The sequence below is a fragment of the Exophiala oligosperma genome (assembly GCF_000835515.1).
Source record: "Exophiala oligosperma strain CBS 72588 unplaced genomic scaffold supercont1.4, whole genome shotgun sequence".
Classification (NCBI taxonomy): domain Eukaryota; kingdom Fungi; phylum Ascomycota; class Eurotiomycetes; order Chaetothyriales; family Herpotrichiellaceae; genus Exophiala; species Exophiala oligosperma.
Window position 1 is genome coordinate 3,076,824 of NW_015622821.1, and position 17,595 is coordinate 3,094,418.

A 17,595-nucleotide genomic window follows, 5' to 3' on the forward strand; every position below is an offset into this window, starting at 1 on the left:
TGATACGGAAAAAGGAGAGTTGAGTCAGTGGTGGCGCGGAGGAAGTCAATTCACACAAAGATATCAACGATAAATGTGGATTTAAAATCGAAACCGAGACAATACTTTAGAGACCGGCATCCACTCGATAGGTCTATGTTCAAACTCTGTGGAATATCGATAATACGACACAGAATCATCTACCGGGTTTAACTCTCGAATGTTTAGATAGCAGGTGGCGGAGAGTACTCCGTACTGAGTACGGACAAGATGAAAGAAGAGAGTGGAGAAGAACACAGACAAGATGGGAGTGACTGAAGTTGCATTTTTGGACCTCTAAAATCTAGCTAGCTAGTGAGGCTACGGCAAAGACACTCAAAAGGTGTTTTGCGCGTTGTGTGCTCTGAACGATAAAAAGAATGTATGGATGTTATCTGGTGACTCTCAGCGAGACACATTCCACATCGTTGGATGGAGCGGAAAGCGATCGCAACTGAAAACAAAGGCCACGAGTCAATCCTCTCGGAGACAGTCAGAACCGGCCGTTTCCTTATGACGTGAAATAACGGAAAGTAGCAGGAAAAAAAAAGATCCATCGACCCCAATACTCGGTACTTCCCCCAACTATCCCGCAGTTCTGCGTTCCGTCAAGTAGTTGTCGAGTCATTGCGGGCATGGCGCAAGAAAGCAAAAATTGAGGCAAAACAATCGGAGGTGTAGCCATGTGATAGAAGCGAGGAGAAGCCTGTGTACCTCTCAGGCGATTAGAAAGATACACATCAACTCCGATGATGGCTTTTTTTGGGTCGAAAATCACAATGTACAAGGATGAAATTGTGTTGACGTGGCGGTTGAAAAGGGCAGCCCTCCTGGCTCTCAGCCCGATAAGAATATTCAACCCCAAGCGCCATGGAGCTGCATGGTCCATCATGTCGAGATAGACACAGCGTTCAAGTGTTGATCCAAGGATGCATAAAGAGGATCTGCAAATGGAATTGCTCCAATTGCATTGCAATCAAATGAGACGAGGAACGGGGTGTCCGACGTCAAAAGAGGCAGTTGCACAAGATTGCCTCTGGAGTCCATATTCATTCAATCAGCGTCAGGATCTCCACCAAGTCGGAGAACCATTGCCCGCAGGCGTTGGATCTCAGTGGTGAGAAGTTCAGTATGCTCTTGCTTCCTCTGCCGAGACTTTCGGGCGGCAGCAGTGTTCTTCTTCCGCTTGGCAGTTTCCTTGTCGTCCTCACTGTCAATGGTGATTTCGGGCAAGGTTTTGCGCATCTTCGACTTGTTGATACCAACGGTATCGGACAACTTCCGGCCATGAATCAATGGCTGAGACGGTGGTCGACCGGGAGAAGACTTCTGTCGAACCATGGGCGCAACCGGCTCGGCTTGCTTAGCTGGCTTGGAGTTGACCGACGCAAAACTTGCGTTCAGTTGCTCGGCGGTGGGAACAGGTTGCTGGGCAAATTGATCAAACTCATCCTGGGGGAAGAGTGGAGCCATGCCTTCAAGCTCGGAGTAGTTGAGCTGGCTGTCAAGAAGACCATCCTCAAGAGGGGAGGTGTTCAATCCACTGCTAGGCATAGCAGGAGACTCGAGATAGCCAGATTCCGGAGTGCTGAAGTTGGGGAAAGCGGTAGAAGGTGGAGCAGACATTGTGTAGTCATCCCTGAACAATTCAGACGGGGAGACGGTGCCACTCGCAGTGGCGGTGCTGGACGCATTGAAATCCGTGTTGGCCGAGTAGCTGGCGCCAATGTTGAAGAAGTCGTCCTGGGAGGCGAGCAAATCACCTCCCGGGAGATACATCTGGTCAAAAGCACTAGACATGAAGCCTTGGGAGGTCAGTCTCTGCACGGCGCGCGACAATAGATCAGGAGGGTCAGTACCTTGTGGGATGGTCACAGTAGGTCGAGACTGACGTTGATTGGGCGCGGGTGCGTTGAATAGTGGAACAGGTGGGCGCGAGTGCGAGAGAGATTGCGAATGAGCAAGCTGACGCAAATGCTGTGCAGATAGTCGTTTATGCAAAGATGGACTGGAAAAGGACCGATGATTGGTATTGCCTGAGAACTGGGACAGAGAAGACTGGGTTGTTGGAGACACTCGGTTGGAAAGGGAGAGATGCCTGGTCTGCAGTGGTCTCGAGTGATTAGGGGCTATACTCAATGTCGCCTGCGCACGCGAGGCTGTCGGAGGGACTTGCGAAGTCTCGGGGACGTCGAATAGCTGAAAGTCCTGGTTGAAGCTGTGTTGGATATTGTTCTGCGACGATGCAGTCGATGGTGCTTGGGTTGAAAGACGCCATGGTTGCTGGTGAGCCGTGGTGAAGGATGTGAAATCCAACGCGTTAATGGTTGCGGTGGGTGAAGAGTCCGGGGCGCTGGGGGCGACGACGAAGTCTCGTTTGTTCACAGGTCCGGGTGGACGAGTGGACTGGGAGGGGTGAGTTGAGAGTTGAGAGTTGAGTAACCGTGGGGTGGTGACAGACTCTATCTTGCCTAGGCTTGATAGAAGTGGCGACGAGCGAGGTCAGAAGGACTCCATTACTGATGAATTCCTTGTCGTTGTTCTTGATGTTGGTGATGGTTGAGGTAGAGGGGGGGAAGAAGAAAAACGCAGGCAGAAGCGGGAGAGAGGGAGATTAAGTGCGTGAGCCGGAGGTGAGCCTTGGCGACGCTAACCTGGAATGGGCGGTAGCCGCACTAGGCCGGGCTGAGGATGTTTCGGCTCCACCAGGTTCCAGTGAAGTGAATGGAGTTGCCGGGGTGTGATGTCGAACTTGTCGACAGGCACAAGACAGCAACTCGGTAATATCAGAGTAGAAGGTAATTCTGCCTTGGTTACACGGGCTACCAAAAGTCCCCTGCAAGGCCACAATTATCCCCTGTCCACTCGAGTCATTCTACGATGGTGAGTGGAGGAAATCCTTCACTGGTTTTGCCTTGGACATCCGGCGTAAAGCGAAGGTGATACCACCAGGTATTTCTTTGTCAAACGGAGCGAAGCAACAAATGTGAGTTTATGTTTGAACCGCAGGATTCACGATTGCCAATTCATACACCCCTCCATACACAAACAACTCTTCCGGTACGAACACGAATGTGTGAGTTACAGATTCAAACAAGAGGACACAGACAACACTACATACATACTCAGATTCGGCATATTTCTTTTTATTTTCTTAGTTCTTTCCTTATAGAATACTCCATACACTGTCCATCATTTCTCTGTTTGTGTGAACGAGACAATCAATGCAATTTCCACAATGTCCGTAACGCGCATGTTGATGGCCTGATGGGCAGGTCGCTGCGACACACACTTCATCCATGGCTCCAAACTTCAAGGTCGGATCAGGAAATATGAGTCACAATTCATCGACGAACGAACATGACAAGCGAACCAGTCAGCGACGAGGTGACCAAAGTTCCCCCGAATGTTAGCGGCTTCGTTTCGAGGACCAAACACCAAATCAGAAGCACGCGGCACGTTCCACCCATGCACGCCTTTTACCACAAGATTTCGCACGGGACACCACGGACGCGACGCCTTGCAACATGATCTCCAGTTTCCATTATTTCCGAAAGGATGGAGAACCGGAGCACGAGGGTTCATCCAGTTTCTTTACAAAACGTTTATTACCACCTGGTGGGAATTAATGGAGTTGTTTTCTTGAAGGTTCTTTCTACCTATCCATCCAGAACCTCAAGTTTGCAGCCTGGGAGTACAATGTATCGCCATGGGAATGCCCCCGATAATAATAGTACTGTACTCTTGACAGGTCCATCTCGGGGAACGGCAACCACATCTAATTCAGCAATATGACTCACATTCCTTTCGCGGACTTTACTCCATAAAAAGGCTCCAAACTTGAAAAAAGAATGAACCCTGCATAGTTCTTCAGGTCTGAAGAATGCGCATTTTCCCCTTTCCAGTACTCGGTAAGGAGTATCACTTTCCCCCCTGTCACTCTCGGGAGACCATCCTTCATCTAGTCGACCTACCTAAACTATAACTGGTTTCCTCAGTACCCTCGCCAAACTCGTTACTTCTTTCAGTATGCACCATCCGCGTTGCCGACGTGTTGTACGGGGTCACGTACGCGTTTACATGTCATCAGATCAGCTTTCACAGGAGACCGTGAAATTCACTTCGATACAAAGGTACAACCCACCCCGCGGGGGCCGAATTGCATATGTATCAACCACACAGAATCTACGGAGTACATACTAGTACCTCGTAATAATGAGGCTGTGTTTTGCGATCTTGCATCTTCTATCCGCACATCCTTGCAGTGCGTACAGTAGTGCATCCGACCTGCTTGCTGACCGGTCGACCGGCTCCATTTTTATTTTCATGCACTGCAACACCGTAAAACCACAAGTCGCGCACTTTTTTTTTCGGCCACTATTTATCGAGATCCTATCACATTTGTTCAATCGACCGTTGACTGCTGACACTGTTCATTAACGTTTCTTGATCATCAATGATCCAACGAGCCAGACCCATTCACACACGCGTCATTGTGCATGGCCGGTTCGAAATGGTCTGAAACCTTTTCTTTTCCCAAAGAGCGTGTGATCGCCCCGGGTTTGTGCGAAGAGTTCCCCTGGCACGAGTACGAAGTACATACAGTACGAGTTAAAAAGGACCAAAGTGGTACACTCCATGGTTTCGCTTCTATCTCAGAGTGTGAATGACCCCATTCATCGGTTTCTTTTACAGTTCCAGTACGAGTACTACCAAAGCTCAGGTTCTGTGAACAACTTGTTTGATACCTCGTGTTAGTACTCCGTACTCCGTCCTCTTTACTGTACCTCGGTTCCGCTCCCTTCCCAACTCGTTCTTTTAACCATCCGTCGAGTAACTTGTACGAATGCACACTTTGTACAAGCCCACATTGAAACGGTTTACGGAAGTACCTACTCCATCTGCTCCCATGGGAACCTTCGTGTTCTCGTCCAATGATGTGTCACTACCCGATCCTTCGATACGTCGGAGCAACTTTTCTCACTCCGTTCCACATTGTTCCTTGCGGAGTTTTGCATGGGCGTTTCCGGGCCTTCATGATCGACTTCCCCAATACGGAAGGCGAATTGCTTCTTTCGGCAACGAACTTCATATGTTCATCGCTCAACACGCGCCAAGAGGCAGTGATTCTCTCCAGATGCAGAAATGATTTGCTATTATTATTTCGTCCAGTCCACAGTACGCGCAGGGCGCCTTATACTATCCGCACAGAATGGCAATACTCACTCTCCGCTCATGCCTTTAACAGCAACAAACAATCCAAAGAGACGCGGGAAACACCGTTCTAGGTACTATTGCGTTGTGGGAAAAATTCGTTGTAATACAAATCATCGTTATGCCCTTTCGCGCCGCATCTTTGCAAACGGGAAAAAAAAGAAGTCTTGAGACACCCAATAGGTATCTAGTACCGACCACATTTCAACCACCGCTCATCATAGCACCATTCACCCCTCTACGGGATTCATGCTCGAGACTGTCTTGAGAGCTTCAAGAATGATCCATGGATCTTGGTCATCTGCCATTTTATCTCCTCCAAACATTTCCCAGGTCTTGCTGGTTTCGGCGCGTAGAACAGAGTCCAATATCCTCTCCGTGTGCTGCCACTCGGCGCGGCGGTTTTCATCTGCGCCATTCTCATCACCGGTCCCACGTCTAATCACGTTGCCACTCGCGTCCTCAGTCGTCGCTCGCATATCTTCCAAGTCGTGTTGCAACTCCTTTCCCTCCTCCTCGGCCCACTGGATTTGACGGCGCAAAAGACGGTAGTATTGAGAAGGTGGCAAGCTTCGCTCGTACTCATCCATCATCTCGTATACGTCGGTCGGGTAGTACTCGGGAGGTACTGGGAGAACAAAGGGGAAATTGTCCATGTCAATTGCACCGGCGAGTTCTCCATTTCCATCAGCATCGGCCATGTCCACGTCTTCCATATCAGCGCCCGCCCTCGACATGATCGGCAATGGCGGGAGGTCGCCAATGAGCAACGCCTTTTTGTCTCCGTTTGATTTGCCGCCCATGGTCAGCTTGATCCTTTTCAGTGGCAGTGAGGATGCGCCGCCGTTGGATATTCCTCCGGTGTGGCCTCGAGGAACCGGATCACTAGGTCGAAGAGCCTCGGTTTCATGCACAGTTCGCATGTGCTTGGCCAACGCGTCAGATCTCGTGAAACTGCGGTCGCATTCTGGCAAGGCGCACATGAATGGCTTCTCCTTTGTGTGGCTTCTCATGTGAGCTTTCAACGCGTAGGCACTGGTGTGTGGTTGACCCTTTCTCGCACAGCCGTCCCATTCACAGTAGTACTTTTTCTGACGAGGAATGATGTGGACGTCATTGATGTGCGCCACTAGATTGTCCATGTTTCCTTGTTCACGATCTTCACAATTGTCCCACAGACACCTGGTGACTTGAACGTAGTCGGCCAATTCGGGGTTCTCAGGATTGGCTTGTGCAGCGGCGTAGGCGGTGGAGAGAGGATGGGTTGGACCGAGGTGCGCAAAGGAGGGTGAGGTTGGCACAGAGCCTGACGAGTCGCTCGATATTGAGCCCGTTGGCGATCGCGGCGGGTTGGCAGTAGAGCCAGATTGAGGCGTTGCATGATCATAGCTCGCGGTGCCAGTCTTGCGACGTTTGTTCGGAGGCATCTCCGCCGGTCTGCCGGTGGTACTCAACATAGAAACAGAACCGTCGTCTGAGGCCGAGAGAATGGATTCTTGTGAGTGTGAACGTGACCGCTGGTTGAACTTGACATCTTCAGGGAATTCGTCAGAGTCGATGTCCGACAAGGGCGACCCCGAAGCCGGGGTTCCAGCATCCTGATCCATCGCAACAAGTGAATTCTCAATGACAACAGTATGAATCAAGTCATAACAGTGAGACAAAAGTAAAGTCAATATTTGCGACGAAGTGAGTGCAAACGCGCGACTCAAGATATCTGTCCATGATTCTGTATTGTTGCGTTTGACAGGGGAATTGTAGACACCTTCGGCCAACCTGCTATGTTTGTCTTACACCAGACACTTAACAGTTTTACGCCTGTTATCGGTATTGAGAACAGAGTATTCAACTGGCAACTTTTACTCTTCCACAAATTAGAGGACAAGAGTCCTGCATCTTCTCACATGGAGACCTCTCGGTTGCCCTTGGAACCAGCTATCAAAGGTTCCCCAGGTCCAGCTTCGCGTCGAGTTCAAGATTTCATGGTAGCATTAAGGAATCATTTCTTGCCAAATCCGGAAGGTCGTGTCCGAACATCGCAACGCCCTTCGATATGATCATTAGAAATTCCATTTGTCTCTTCTCTCTTCTCTCTTCTCTCTTCTGTGCCTGTAATTTTCCATTCTCTAGGCGCTTGATAATCAAAGAATATTCACAATCACTGTATAGAGAGTAGGGCGCTATAAATCTCGCCTGCAGACAAAAAGAAGACAACACCTTTGATGCGACCATGACATTCTAGATATAAAACATCCGGCTGCTCGACGCAACACCACCTCCACCTCCTTGATCGCGAAGCATAACACTCAACACAATGTCCAATTCAATAGGGCGCACGATACTCTCGTACCAGCACAATGCCAAACTCTACACGCTCCCAACTTCAGTCTCAGCAATCACTCCTTTCCCTTCTCTGGCCGAAAGCAATCGCCAACTTTTCAAGTCGGCGACAGACGATGATTCGGTCGTCGTGACGAAGGAGACAATCTTCCACCCCCAAGGCGGCGGACAACCGTCCGATACAGGATCCATGACATCTGCGTCCGGTTCCTCATTCTCTGTGTCCGCGGTGCGCATGTCCGCGACCGACGAAGGCCAAGTTCTCCATCTAGGCCGGTTCGCCGACCCGTCGAAGCCGTTCACGCCAGGCGAGACGGCCACGCAGCATCTCGACGTCGACAAGCGTCTTTTGTACTCGCGTCTACACACGGCGGGACACGTGCTCGGTGCCGCAGTGAGGCACCTCCTCGAGAAACAGGTGGCGGGCTTCGACGAGCTCAAGGCCAGTCATTTTCCCGACAGTGCGGCGTGCGAGTTTGCCGGCCTGATCGAGGGGAAATGGAAAGACGGCATTCAGGCCAAAGTGGACGAGTACGTCGCAGCGTCGATGCCGGTCGAGGTCGATTTCTGGACCGAGGAGGACTTCAAGACCAACGGAGTCGAGCGGCTGATCCCAAACGGAGACGGAGTCAAGCTCGCGCCGGGCGAAAAGTATCGTGTCGTCAAGATTGTAGGTGCAGAGGTCTACCCATGCGGTGGCACTCATGTCGACACGACCGATCAATGTGGGAAAGTCGGTGTGAGGAAGATTAGTAGGAGCAAAGGCACAAGTCGGGTTTCTTATAATGTCAATTGAGAATTGGGAGTCCAGGAAGATATCAATTCCCAAACCATAAATCTCACCAGAGAAAGAAAGGCCGGATATAGGGTTGCCGTCATTCGACAGACTAGATTGTGCCATGTTGAGTACGAAGATTATCTAGACTAAGATCTATGCAATGTAACATGTATCTATGAAACGTCTCTAACCTCGAGATGGTAAATCACCCTTTACTGTCCTTTCTTCTCATCGACAAGCCCAGTCGCCCTCTTCCACTCAAAGTGATGTGGACCCTTGACCGGTTTTCCGGGCCCCTCGTCCCATGTCTCGTAATTATGCTCGCCAAAGTAATCGAGTTCGGCCTCCATGAACTGTGTAGGCAGCATCGTCGAGCTAGAGTACTTGCAATACTCCAGCGTCGCACTCAAGGAGGGCACGTAGGTATCGACCTCGACACTCTTGAGCACGACCTTTTTGAGCGAGGGTAGAGACTTGGTCAACTCCTCCACGATCTCGCGATTGGCGAGCAGGTTCTCACCGTCGTGATCTTCACGTGTGTGCACGCTATCCAGCACGTCAGAGATGTGGTCGGACTGGATGATACAGCCGCCACGCCAGATCTGCAGGATCTTCCGGTAGTTGAGGTGCCAGTCTTCCTGGCGATCCATCTTCTTGAGGACATGCAGACCTTGGATGAACGAGCACAACAATGCTGCGTAGAGGGCAAGTTTGAGGTCTTCGATGAAGGCGGGTAGAGACGATCGGAGCTCGATCGAGCTAGGACCGGCGACGCCGCCACCAAATGTTTTGTTGACGGCGAGGCGACTGGCGGCATCGGCAGATGCACAACGGAACAGGTGTGCGGTGGTAATGGTTGGAGTGGGCACATGGAGTCGTATGGCTTCTTCGTTTGTCCAGATTCCTGTGCCTTCCGATCCGTCGGCATCTTGGACGACTTTGTCGAGTACCTCGGAGAGGACAAAAGTACCGTCATCTTTCTTCGTGCGACTGATATCGGCGCCAATCGAGACAAGGAAATTGTCCCGCAAAGGGCCATCTTTGTTCCATGACTCAAAGACATCAGCAATCTCCTCGTATTTCATGTGGAGACACTTGTTCATGATAAACCAAACTTCTGCGATGGCCGACATCATGCCCTGCTCGATGCCGTTATGGATCATCTTGACATAGTGGCCACTGCCTCGGGGTCCAATGGGGGTGGTACATGCACGGCCTTGCTTATCCTTTGCCGCCACACGTTGTAGAAACGGTATGACTTTCTTCAGGACTTCGGCATTACCGCCTGGAGACAATGACGGCCCGTGGCGTGCGCTCTGATAGCCACCGCTCACACCGCAGCCGATGTAGTGAATGCCATGAGGCTCTAATTCTCGCTGTCGTCGCTCTGTGAACTTCCAGTACTCGTTCGAGCAGTCAAGAATGATGTCGCCCCGTTCTAAGTGCGGTCGGAGGTCTTTCAGTACCGCGTCACCTGCTCCGCCATGAGGTATACTGAAGACGAAAAGCTTGGGATCCTGACCAGACTTCAAGCTGTGGCACATCTCCTGGTAGTCTTTTTGAGCGTGGATATGTTTATCGAGGCCAGTATCAATTGCTTCTTGCTCGAGTTTCTTGACATTATCTCCGTCTAATGCTATATGATTAGCCTTGGGCCGACGATTTGAACAAGGGAAAACGTGCTTGGATCATAGTAGAATACCTCGACACCGTGCTCAGCGTATAGGAGAGACATCATCCCGCCCATGCTGCCCGTGCCACACATGCCAAGCTATAACAAGCATTAGTGATGTGTCGTTCTTGGCTCCACATGTATACCATTCTGAGATCTGCCTCTGATATAAAGAGTAGTTCCCAGGAACAACATACCTTCTTGAACTCGGGTCCATCATCTTGTCCCATCTTATAATTGTTGGATATGGTCTTCAGGTCGTTGAGTATCTCGAACTTCGCGGCTAGTCGAAGGTGCGGTTCCTGTGATCGACTTGCGGAAATCTGGCCGTAGCGAAGTTGCCAGCTTTCAGCAGAACATGAAGATGATCACCTTGAGAGGTAATGAGACTTGTTGATTTCTTTCGCATCCGCAGTTCCCGCATCCATGTGAAAGTGTGAAGCATTTTGCGCATGTTTCACTGATTCTGACGTGCATCTGACGTCACGTCGAAGCAGGCCGAATAGACAGTAATCTCGACATTGATAGATTGCACCGGATATTCTGTGATTTTGTTGATCTACCGGGGAGACAACAGAATACTCGCGTTCACCACATCGTTGACGCAGTCATTGCATTCAGAGGACACCGTCGCTGAGCCGAAGTTTGGTAAAAGGGCTCCGAACAGAACTCACCATGGCCACTTTCAAAGGCGACAAGATCCCAACTTGCTATGCCTCCTGTTCGATAGGACATAATGATAAGCACACACTGCCAGAGAAGTTGAAGGCTATTGCCGGTGCAGGTTTCGACGCTATTGAGCTTTCCATGCCCGATATTTTGGCGTATGGCCAACAGATTTCGGAGAACAGATCCGAACTAGATCCGAATGATTTTGCAACAATACGAACTGTTGGACAGAAGATAAGAGACTTATGTAAAGAGCATGGCCTGAAAATCCTGATTCTGCAACCATTTGCCAACTTTGAGGGGTGGCCCAAAGATGGAAAGGAGCGCAAGGATGCCTGGGAGAGGGCTATGGGCTGGATGAGTATCATGGAAACAATTGGAACAGATATGATGCAGGTAGGTCGAACCAGTGTCGGCCAGACAGAATAGTGAACATTACTCACGGGACCCATAGATTGGTTCGTCAGACGCCGAAGGGATCAGTTCAAATTTTGACGACCTTGCCTCCGACTTGGCCGAGCTTGCCGATGTTTTCGCGAAGAAGGGATTCCGAATTGCTTACGAGAACTGGTGCTGGGCAACTCATGCACCAACATGGAAAAGTGTATGGGAAGTTGTCAAAAGGGCAGACCGACCGAATCTTGGGCTATGTCTTGATACCTTCCAAAGCGCTGGCGGTGAATGGGGCAGCCCGGTTACCAGATCAGGACTGATTGAAGACGTGGGCAAGTATGACCTCGATAGAAGATGGAAGGCGAGTTGTGAAGAACTCTCACAGTCGGTGCCTCCTGAGAAAATCTTCTTCTTGCAGATTTCCGACGCGTACAAGATGGACCCGCCACTGGAAAATAAGTCCGACAGGAGCGGATTGCGCCCTCGGGGTCAATGGAGCCATGACTACCGCCCCTTGCCATACGACGGCGGTTATCTGCCCATTGAAGACTTCACGAGAGCAGTACTCAAGACTGGCTTCCGTGGCTGGCTTTCGATGGAGGTCTTTGATGGTAGAGGACCGGATAAATATGGTGACAATATGCACCCCTATGCACAGCAAGCCTTCAGCTCTTTGCAGAAGTTGCTCGATAAAGCTGGAGCCAAGGCCTGAGTGGTGTCGTATGAGGATGGGTGCCAAGAAGGCCCCCCTTGGACGGCATGAAAGAAAGCAGCACATCAAAAGTTCTCGATGTATTTGCACGTCCGCCTATTCAGTGCAGTCAGGAGTACGATGGTACAAGAAGCAGCTTGAGGTCAAATAATGACGTGGCATCACATCCAGCCATGCAGCTGAAAAAGGGTTGTTACTCAACTGCAAACCAAACCAAGAGATGGATGGGTTGAAGGATTCTGTACGCCAGTTGGTGGAACGATCCGACAATGCTTCGAGAGGCTGGAGTATGTTGCACAATGAAGTGTCTCTGTCGTAAATGTAATTCCAAGACATGTAGTCCAACAGCCAAGCCTTTGACCTGTCACAATCTGTCATACTTGTCAACAGTGTTTGTGGTATTGTAGATAGCCCTCATGCTTTCCGAAGGAGATCCGTCACAGTTCAAGGGAAAATATTGCCGGCGCACGGAGGATTTAGCCCGCCTCATCTTGATAAGTTGGTTAGATAAAGCTTAGTACATCGATCTATTGAATGCGTCAGTGCAAGCAACAATAGGGCACTGAGCCCAAGTGGAAGACTCTTCTGACTGTAGCAGACATCGACCTGACAAGATGGTGCAGAGGAAGGAAATTAATTGCTGCGTTTCTGAGAATCATGTTTAGCAGTAACAACAATCCTTGAAAACCAGTTGTCTCTCTGTACCAGGATTGTAATAACTGGTGGGTTTAATTCTGGACCTAAACATCCATGACACTCGTGCATTGTACTCCGTACTCCGTACCTCGGTATGCGACCCTGCTGGTACAATATGTAGGCTGGATTTGATCCAAACAAGTCTCTTGGTTTGACATAGAGCCAAGGAGACTACTGCAAGTGGTACTGTGTGTATTCGAAGGTATACCGTTCACGACACGGTGGAGGGTATTGTACTGTAATTCGATGCGGACGAACAGGGTCCGTGCAAAGGAAGCTTTTTGCTGGAAAAGATAGAGGTCCCAACAGGAGAGAATACGGACACGGAGTACTGAGTGTGATTGCCCGTGCGATTTTCCTGAAGAATTGCATGGGTCCCTCCGTACTGAGGGCGCGACTCGGGACGCGTGAAGATATAACAGGCTTAGCTGATCTCAAAGATACATATGCAAGAGCAGGGCTGATGCCAATTCAACATTGGGTTCAGGGCTGAGACAAGCCCGAAGTACTCCGTACTCCTTAGTGAGCTATTGTACTCCGTGATCAAGGAACAATTGCTGATGGCTGAGAATTCTCGACAAGCTTCTGCTCTTCGTGAAGAAAAAAAGCTGTGGCTGTTTTTGGTGCCTTGCCATTTTGTCCGCGATCGACCACTAGTCCTGATCGGGTTTGGTGCCTTAATTTCCGGACTGCATAGTGGCTTCTTTTGGTTCAACCTCAATTTCCTCCTCAACCACCGACTCTCCGACTTCTTCACTTCGTTTTTCTCCCTATCCATCCCTATCATCGCTATCGCCATGTCAGCTTGCCCCCTGCTCTTGCACGGCCCGTCTTTGCTATTGTTTCAGCCTGCCCTCGAGGTACACTAGTCGCGAACCTAGTGGTACCTTTTGTGAACAAATGCCCTGTCGGTTGGCTTCCGACTTTGTGCTCATCGTCATTTCTCCTGATCGCGTCTCGCTCGCTTAGCGGAGGCAAAATCCTTCGACGCGAGCTCTACTCCGTACTTTCAACACTGTCCCCGGTCACCTTTGTGTGTAGAAACAGAAAACGAGCTCCATCATGCATGGGTTCCCTGGTTGCCTGAACAAACGAACAAGGACCTCAGATTACTACTGTACTGTATGTAAATTCCAAGGCTGATCTATCTGCAAGGCGTTTGCGTCCGAGCTTTCTGCCCTTTGTCTATCACTTTCTCAACGTCTTCCGCTCATCAGCCTCCGCCAATGGAACCCTTCTATTGAAGTTTAAGCGTTCATTTGTGGCTTTTCCTGGCTTCTGTCAACCGTGCTTGGTCTATTCATATTTTTTGCGATTTCCGTCAGAGTTCTCAGAAACTCCACCTGCCCTGCCAATGGCCCCGATGTGTGACAACATGCTTCCTGCAAAGACGGTCTTCCATTGCTACAAGGGACCCAAATCCTTCACGCACGGCAAGATGGCGCCGGAACCAACCTGGCTCATGATGCCATGGAAGGATTGGTGATCCATTCTTGCGCGACGCGGTCATTCTGTAAGTGCCTGACTCTGACATGTGTCTTGTATATCTTTGTGCCATGTCCATCCCTCGCGTAGCCACTTCCCCAGACTCTTATCAATTGTGTGCTGTCGACATCTCTAGTCGATCCATCTTCTGTCGATCGACCTCATGCTGTGACTCCAGCTCTTCTTCGCCTCCATGGATGCCAAACCATCGCATGGCCTCACGGTGGCCATCCCTCCGGGACCTTCTCAAGAAGCCACTCGTAGCCATTCTCACGACATGGAGAAGGGAATCCAGAACGAAGGAAAGCCTTCTGGGCCCCCGCCAGGGATTCCTCCGGGGCCTCCAGGAGGATGGCTCTGTCAGAGAATGTCGAGATCTCAGGAAATTCTCTTCAACATAATGGTGGCCTTCCTTCAGCTCATTCCACAGTCAACCTTGACCACCGTCTTCCCAGTCAGCAGAGACATTGCCATATCCTTCAGGATAGCCAATCCATCGGTTCTACCGTGGCTCGTCGCCGCCTATGCATCAACTTTTGGCACTTTTATACTCATCGGAGGGAGGCTTGGTGATATTTTTGGGCACAAGACCATGGTTCTGATCGGCTATTCCTGGCTCGCCACCTGGAGTGTGATTGCAGGTCTCAGTCACTACGTTGGCTATGAACTGTTCTTCGTTGCAAGGGCTTTTCAAGGCTTAGGCTCCAGTCTGATGGTACCAAACGGGCTCGCTCTGTTGGGACGAACATATCCACCTGGATCGAAACAAAAGGTCATTTCCTTTACTATCTTCGGTCTGTGTGCCCCTATTGGTGCTTACATGGGCATGATCTTCGGCGCCCTCTTCACCAAATTTGTATCGTGGCATTGGTCCTTCTACACTTTGGCCATAGTCTGTGTGGCCTTGGCTTTGGCCGCACAATTGGTATTGATCTCTCCTCCGCCAACTCCAAAGCAGATGAAACCGAACAGGGACAAACTTCGCGACATGGACTGGCTCGGTGCCATCACGGGCGTGGGTGGATTGATTTGTGTTCAAGTCGCCCTTGTCTCAGCCCCGGCATCAGGGTGGAGCACTCAGTACATCTTCATGCTTCTTATCATCGGTGTTCTACTGATCGCTTTCTTTCTCATCACTGAGCTCAGGATTGCAGAGCAACCACTTGTCCCATTCAAGATGTTGAAAGCAGATGTTGGCTTTGTGATTGGAGCAGTGGCATGCGGTTGGGCGAGCTTTGGTATCTGGACCTGGTATTTGTGGAAATTTTTCTTGAGTATCAAACACGACAGTCCATTGGATGCCGCTGTCCATGTCTTACCCATTGTACCTGTTGCACTTGCCGCGTCGATACTGACTGCATGGATGATGCGAAATTGCATGCCCTCCTGGACTCTCTTCTGGGCTCTCGTGGCGTTCATGTTTGGCCCACTCCTCCTAGCTATTGATGCCAACCTTCAGGGAACGACATATTGGAGTTGGACGTTTTGCTCCTTGCTCATCATGCCTTTGGGAATGGACATGAGTATGCCGGCGGCCACCTTCATCATGTCTAACTTCTTTCCTCCTCACCAACAGGGTCTAGCTGGAAGTCTCATCAGCACCACCATTAATTATTCCATATCCCTTGGTCTCGGACTGGCCTCAACGGTTGAAGTACACGTCAACAATCATGGTCGAGACCCTGTGGCTGGCGTTCGAGGTGGGTGGTTCATGGGTGTTGGACTAGGTGGTTTGGGTGTCATTATCTGTGTGGCCTTTGTCGTCAAGTCAATCTGGTATCCCCCGCCCCAGCCTCAGAGAGGACCGCCGGGCCCTCAGAACGCACCGCCCACGGGAGGTTCCTTGCCAACACAGATTCCTCCGCCAGAAAAGTCGAATCGACCAACGCGCACCAATACAGTCTCAAGCTTGGCAACCACCATGGTCGGAGAGGGCCCTTTCAGCCCCAAGAGCAGCGACGCGGAAGCGTTCAAATCTTTCAATTTTGACACACCGCCACTGAGATCTCCTGTTACTCCGAGAGCGGTATCACCGACGAAAACGACACCAAACCACACGTCTTCTGACTTGTTGCAATTTTCTCCGACGTGGCCGATGAATCCATCTCACATGGACGCATCCCATCCGAACAGGTCATCGTCAAAAGCGCAAAGCCCGACTCACCTGCACCGTTATCATCTCAGTGAGAGCACGACGGCCTCGAGATCCCGAACGAACTCGCAGAGTCAGCTGGCGTCACATCCCGCACAAACACCCACATCTCGACCGTCACAATTCATACCTCTACCGACTGAACTCGAAGCCGCCTACCGTGGTCGCGGCAGTTGGGAATCTGGTGAAGATGATGATAACGGTCGTGACAGAGAGGATTCATGGGTCCTCGGAAGACATCAGCCGCTTCCACAGCAGCAAAGGACCATTCACATGCGGGCCGCGTCGACATCCCACGGAAAGGACGTGGATGGTTTTGATCTTAACAAGAAACACATGATGTTGAGAACCATAATAGACGGTAAGCTTGGAGATCTCCAGAAGAAATTTGACTTTTTTTGAAAAGGGTAAAAGCTGACCTGTCTCAGGGGACTCTCGACGGACGACAATGTGCGGTCTTGATCAATACATGCACGACCGAGGAATCCCTATATGATGGGAGTATTTGGTTGGGGGGGGGAGGGGGGGGAACCACGATGAACATGGCTTAGCATGGTTATGGAAACGATTACATGACAGGTAGATACGGAATAGAAAGGGTTTAGGATATCCAGGGAAAGGAAGAACAGGACAACATGACTTGGTCAATTAATTTGTTTTTGTTTTTCCTTTTGGTGCGGTGTTTGGGTTTTCGGGTTCTGATGTTTTTTTTTGGGGGCGTCATGAAGAATGAATGATTGCACTTTTACGACCCTTCCTTACCTATGGAACACGAAGGACTCATGTTGTTTTCTTTAACAATAATGCTATGAGTGTGGGTGTGAGTTGACATATATACCCGTTTGGACTGCAAAGAAGTACCGTACCTAAAGGATATGGCGGGATTGGCCGGAGTTTCGATCCAAAGTACTTTTTCATGGGATCTTTTGGCTGCTTCTTCTGGAGGACAATGTCGAAAGATGAAAACTTGTAAACAAATATTCTTCGGTCCGCCTTCTCGCAATTTCAGGTACTTCTACTTAGTAACCTTGGAAATGTTGTCACCTCGACTTCTGAATTTTCCATGTTTCGATAAATCAAATGCTTTTCACCACTCCAGTCTCTCTCTCTATTGTCTATTGTCTATCATGTCATGTCAACAACTCGGTACAGCAACAAGAAAAAACAACAAAAGTACTTTTTTGCTTCTCCCAACGTCACCTCCATCTTTTTGTCCTTTTTTTTGGTTCTTTTCTGATTTTTGCTTTCTTCTTTCCTCTCTATTTTTCTTTTTGTTTTCACCCCCCACTCTCTTGAAAAAGAAAAAGCACGAAAACGAAAACGAAAACGAAAACCTCACTTGGAGGAGAAATCCATAGAGGTGGTAGACCAAATCACCTCAATGAAAGAAGTATCCTCATGCTTCGATCACCCCTGACACACAAATCATCAGACAAGAATCATTTCATTTGGTCACCACCAAATCA

At 49.9% G+C, this 17,595-nt stretch overlaps 6 protein-coding genes across 7 annotated transcripts; 3 read left to right on the forward strand and 3 right to left on the reverse strand.

The window, feature by feature from the left end:
* Positions 1–284: 284 nt before the first annotated feature.
* Positions 285–2,588, reverse strand: PV06_05189 (uncharacterized protein). Its single transcript, XM_016406168.1, has 2 exons — positions 1,878–2,588; positions 285–1,823 (listed from the first exon to the last, which is right to left on the reverse strand). Exon 2 carries the CDS (start codon positions 1,816–1,818, stop codon positions 1,072–1,074), a length of 747 nt encoding a protein of 248 aa, XP_016264374.1. The 5' UTR covers positions 1,819–1,823; positions 1,878–2,588; the 3' UTR covers positions 285–1,071.
* Positions 2,589–5,295: 2,707 nt separating this feature from the next.
* On the reverse strand, positions 5,296–6,933 carry PV06_05190 (uncharacterized protein). The gene has a single exon (XM_016406169.1). The coding sequence runs from the start codon at positions 6,837–6,839 to the stop codon at positions 5,463–5,465; it is 1,377 nt and encodes a 458-aa protein (XP_016264375.1). The 5' UTR covers positions 6,840–6,933; the 3' UTR covers positions 5,296–5,462.
* A 399-nt stretch (positions 6,934–7,332) lies between these two features.
* On the forward strand, positions 7,333–8,535 carry PV06_05191 (uncharacterized protein). The gene has a single exon (XM_016406170.1). It carries the CDS (start codon positions 7,547–7,549, stop codon positions 8,366–8,368), a length of 822 nt encoding a protein of 273 aa, XP_016264376.1. The 5' UTR covers positions 7,333–7,546; the 3' UTR covers positions 8,369–8,535.
* PV06_05192 lies at positions 8,435–10,443 on the reverse strand. Of its 2 annotated transcripts, XM_016406171.1 has the most exons (3): positions 10,220–10,443; positions 10,034–10,121; positions 8,435–9,980 (listed from the first exon to the last, which is right to left on the reverse strand). In XM_016406171.1, the coding sequence occupies exons 1-3, from the start codon at positions 10,250–10,252 to the stop codon at positions 8,563–8,565; spliced, it is 1,539 nt and encodes a 512-aa protein (XP_016264377.1). In that variant the 5' UTR covers positions 10,253–10,443; the 3' UTR covers positions 8,435–8,562. The 2 variants fall into 2 exon arrangements, with proteins under 2 accessions (XP_016264377.1, XP_016264378.1); XM_016406172.1 differs by having other exon boundaries at positions 8,435–10,121.
* A 138-nt stretch (positions 10,444–10,581) lies between these two features.
* On the forward strand, positions 10,582–12,335 carry PV06_05193 (uncharacterized protein). Its single transcript, XM_016406173.1, has 2 exons — positions 10,582–11,087; positions 11,146–12,335. Exons 1-2 carry the CDS (start codon positions 10,698–10,700, stop codon positions 11,794–11,796), a joined length of 1,041 nt encoding a protein of 346 aa, XP_016264379.1. The 5' UTR covers positions 10,582–10,697; the 3' UTR covers positions 11,797–12,335.
* A 1,755-nt stretch (positions 12,336–14,090) lies between these two features.
* On the forward strand, positions 14,091–16,648 carry PV06_05194 (uncharacterized protein). Its single transcript, XM_016406174.1, has 2 exons — positions 14,091–16,490; positions 16,558–16,648. The coding sequence occupies exons 1-2, from the start codon at positions 14,171–14,173 to the stop codon at positions 16,623–16,625; spliced, it is 2,388 nt and encodes a 795-aa protein (XP_016264380.1). The 5' UTR covers positions 14,091–14,170; the 3' UTR covers positions 16,626–16,648.
* Positions 16,649–17,595: the final 947 nt, after the last annotated feature.